Raw genomic sequence first — 4029 nt, forward strand, 5'->3', positions numbered from 1 at the left:
AACTATCTTACATCCCTCAGCAGCTCATCCATCTCATTTTATCACTATTTCACCTGCATGGCTTGGACCTCGTCCTGCATATTCACGTTGTCCTAAAAGCCAGAGTTGTCAAAATGCATCTTCCTTCTTAACTCTTCGTTCTGCTTCAGCAGCTCCTATTGAAAAACTTGTTGTTGCTCGAATAGAGCCTCCTGAGCGACCATCTACTCCCTCATGAACCTTATTTGCTCTTGAAGAGCAAAGAACTGTTGTGGGGGTTCCTCTTGGCTAGGAGGAAGTGATAACCCTTGATTGGCAGAAACATTCAAGTCTAGAAGACCAGAAACTCCTTAATAAACTGCATTGTCGAATTTCTCCAGTTTATTGGCAAACCATCCAACAAACAAATCCGTTTCATTGTGCTGACTGCTGGAACTTGATGCTCCAGCCTGTCTTGACGAAAGGTTGAAGGGGAAATTCTCATTTGAGTGAGCCATTTCTATTCTGAAACTTGAGAAAAGAAAATCAAACTAAAGAAATCTGATGATCGGAGAAAAGAAAATCAAACTAAAGAAAATGAAACTTGAAGAGCAAAGAACTGTTGTGGGGGTTCCTCTTGGCTAGGAGGAAGCGATAACCCTTGATTGGCAGAAACATTCAAGTCTAGAAGACCAGAAACTCCTTAATAAACTGCACTGTCGAAGTTCTCCAGTCTATTGGCAAACCATCCAACAAACAAATCCGTTTCATTGTGCTGACTGCTGGAACTTGATGCTCCAGCCTATCTTGACGAAAGGTTGAAGGGGAAATTCTCATTTGAGTGAGCCATTTCTATTCTGAAACTTGAGAAAAGAAAATCAAACTAAAGAAATCTGATGATCGGAAGTTCATCCACGCTCACCACACCAATTGTTAAGTAATTTTGTCTTTTATTTTATTAATGGGAACATTCAGGTATTTATACATACTATTACTATTCATGACATGACTCCATTGTTTATGACTTGACCCCACTATTCTTAGGATTGACACTTTGAGCAGAACTTAGGTATGCTGGACACGTGTTTCCCTCTGGGTTGCCTTCCAGACCATGCGGTCTCCCTTCTTCGAGCTCTTTGAGTATATGCGAACTAAGACCACGGCATTCCCTTGGTATGTATGAGCTCTCCTTGCGAGTTGGGTCACCAAGCTCCCCTCGCTGTCCTCTCGTGGTTCGCTGCACACTCAATCGTCTGATGGGACCTATCTGGGTCGCAGGTAGGAGACCCAGATCCTATCTAGGATTCAAGCCGGTGATCACTGATGTATAACAAAACTATATTTCCCTCACTTTTAGGTCAGGTTTGCACAATGATCATGACATTGCTTAAGCTTGTGTTTATCCAAAATATGAAAATATATAGAAATTTATCAATTTCAGTGTACATAGAGGAAGTTCAATTCACAAAACAGACATGATTGCTTATTTTTCTTGCCATTCACAGGTTCGAAATGAGAAGGCAAGAAGATACTTAATAGGTTACCTGTTCCACTTGAACAAAAAATTCCAAATGTAGATCCCTTGGCTCTACGTCTGCAGCAAAGGTTGCTTGCCTTTGATCCAAAAGACCGACCAACTGCAGAAGATGTATGTTAGCGTATTGTATATAGTATTGTTTTTTAATCTGAGCATTTATTCTGCAAATCTTCTTTAAACTATATGGCTGTATTTATTTTATTATATTTAAGGTTTTAATATATCAAATAATTTCTTTTTAAATAGAGACAAGTCACTTAAAGCAAAAAAAGTAGGGTGCCCTGCACACCCTGGTAGAATGCCACATTCATGGCCTATTTAGTTTGTTTCATAGTCACATAAAGAGAGTTTTACTTATATGTTTTTCGCATTTCAAGAGAGAAAATCAAACCAAAATAGTAATTTAAAGGAATTGAAAATTTGTTGCAGAGAGCAGCTAACAATGTATACTCATGGTGGTGGGCTAGTCATAGCAGAACTGCAGAACAAAGCAGTCTAAAGGAATGGAACAAAACCTTCAAGGTACTTATTATGTTCTTTTCCTTGATGTTTGTTTTCCTTGTACCTGAAAGTACATATAAGCTTCACCAAAATATATATATATATAAGCTTTAGCTAAGAAACTGATAATCAATTTATTTTTGCAAAATCATTATAACATTTTAAATAGTGGATGTTGTATTAAAAGATGAGATGAACAATAAAAGAAGAAAGATTTCTGGGAGATCTGTCTTAAAATTGAACTTAAATTGCTTTCCTTTTTGTTTATTTTCATTTGTTATCGAAATGGAAAAGTAATTAAACAGAATCTATATATTGAGAAATAAAAGGTAAATGAAGAACAGCGAAAAACTGACACATTGAATCTCAATGGCTGGTGATTTTTGTATTATAATTTGAACAAAATTAGGTTTATTTTAAGTCTTAAAAAACCATTTAGATTTTGAACTCTTTGAGCCTGCGAATGTTCCAATCAACAATGGTCGACTTAATGCTGAAAACCTTCACCATCATCGCCTTATTCTCAACACTTGTCATCGCCGATCATCGATCCGATTCCGAGGTTTTCGGCAAATACATATCTCCATCATCACTAGGGCTCAAGCGAGCAAAGCTATCCCACCTTCACTTTTACTTCCATGACATAGTCTCCGGCAAAAATGCCACCGTCATTCGTGTCGCCGGAGCATCTTCAACCCACCGTTCCTCATCATTCTTCGGAGACATATATGTGATCGATGACCCTTTGACGATCAAGCCCGACATCAACTCCAAAATGGTGGGAAAAGCACAGGGAATGTATGCATACTCCTCCCACACCGAGATTAGCTTGTTAATGGTGCTCAACTTCGCTTTCACGGAAGGGAAATATAATGGCAGCACTCTGAGTGTTTTGGCGCGCAACGAGGCTTTTTCCACTATGCCAGAGATGCCGATCGTTGGTGGGACTGGCGTTTTCCGATTCGCTCGTGGCTATGCTCAGGCGAGGACTCGCTCAATGAGTCAAGTCGAGGCTATTGTGGAGTATAATGTATTTGTATTCCATTATCGCTGATGATCACTTTAATTTCTCTGATATTTTTGTTGCTTACATTTATGGGTTTACTTTGCTTGATAAGTAATAATTTATGATTTCGAGCTCACTATCTTAATTTACGTATGATAAAATGTTATCTATATAGTTATGGTATTATTGCCTCATATTACACATATTCTCCTTTCTATTTATCCAAATATTATTTATTCAAGTAAATTAAAAGTAAATTGTATTAATAATCACTTAATTATTAATAAATTTTTTATTGATCACTCAATTATAAAAAATTATAAAATAATTACTTAATTATTAATAAATTTCCTTAAAAAAGAGTTATCAATGTGGTACCAACAAGAGATTACAAATCCTAAACCAATTAATAACCGTGTTAATGGTTACTTGCTTTGTAAAAAAATGGTTAAATTATAGTTTAGGTCCTTTTATATTATATCTAAATTTGAGATTTAATTTTTATAATTTATTTTCTAATCTAATTTGATTTCTATATTTTTATAATGTTATTAATTAGTCGAAATAGTTAATGTGGTTAATTTTTTTATTAAAATATTACATGGTTATGTAGAATTTAAATGTCTCAAGAGTCTTAGAAATGACACATGGCTGGTTTTGTTTTAGGTTTTCATAATTGCATTACATTTTTGACATTATAAGACAATGATCAAATTTTAAATTTGGCCCTTAGATTATGCTCAAACTTGAGATTTAATCTATACAATTTAGTTTTTGACATAATTTGGTCCCTCTACATTTATAATGTAATTGGTGTTAGCTATTTCAATCAAAATGTTGACATTAATTTTTTTCTTAAAAATACTATTCCAACAAAAAAAATATTTTATAATGACAAGTTTATTGGTGTTTTTAAGGAAAAATCCTAATTTATTTATATCATTTTTATATTGTTACGGACTACCAAGTGATTTTTTTTTAATATTTCAGCATGTCATACCATATAATCTAATTGAAGAATTTTAAT

At 34.7% G+C, this 4029-nt stretch overlaps 1 protein-coding gene across 2 annotated transcripts; it reads left to right on the top strand.

Moving 5' to 3' along the window:
• Positions 1-1779: 1779 nt before the first annotated feature.
• On the top strand, positions 1780-3138 carry LOC107899217 (dirigent protein 2). Of its 2 annotated transcripts, none has more exons than XM_041091247.1 (2): positions 1780-2017; positions 2406-3138. In XM_041091247.1, the coding sequence occupies exon 2, from the start codon at positions 2460-2462 to the stop codon at positions 3048-3050; it is 591 nt and encodes a 196-aa protein (XP_040947181.1). In that variant the 5' UTR covers positions 1780-2017; positions 2406-2459; the 3' UTR covers positions 3051-3138. The 2 variants fall into 2 exon arrangements, with proteins under 2 accessions (XP_040947181.1, XP_040947182.1); XM_041091248.1 differs by having other exon boundaries at positions 2436-3138.
• The last annotated feature ends 891 nt before the right edge of the window (positions 3139-4029 follow it).

Source organism: Gossypium hirsutum, chromosome D04 (assembly GCF_007990345.1).
Source record: "Gossypium hirsutum isolate 1008001.06 chromosome D04, Gossypium_hirsutum_v2.1, whole genome shotgun sequence".
NCBI lineage: Eukaryota > Viridiplantae > Streptophyta > Magnoliopsida > Malvales > Malvaceae > Gossypium > Gossypium hirsutum.

Excerpts from the sequence above, each read along its gene's own strand:
- LOC107899217 (XM_041091247.1), top strand. The coding sequence starts at position 2,460 with ATGTTCCAATCAACAATGGTCGACTTAATGCTGAAAACCTTCACCATC.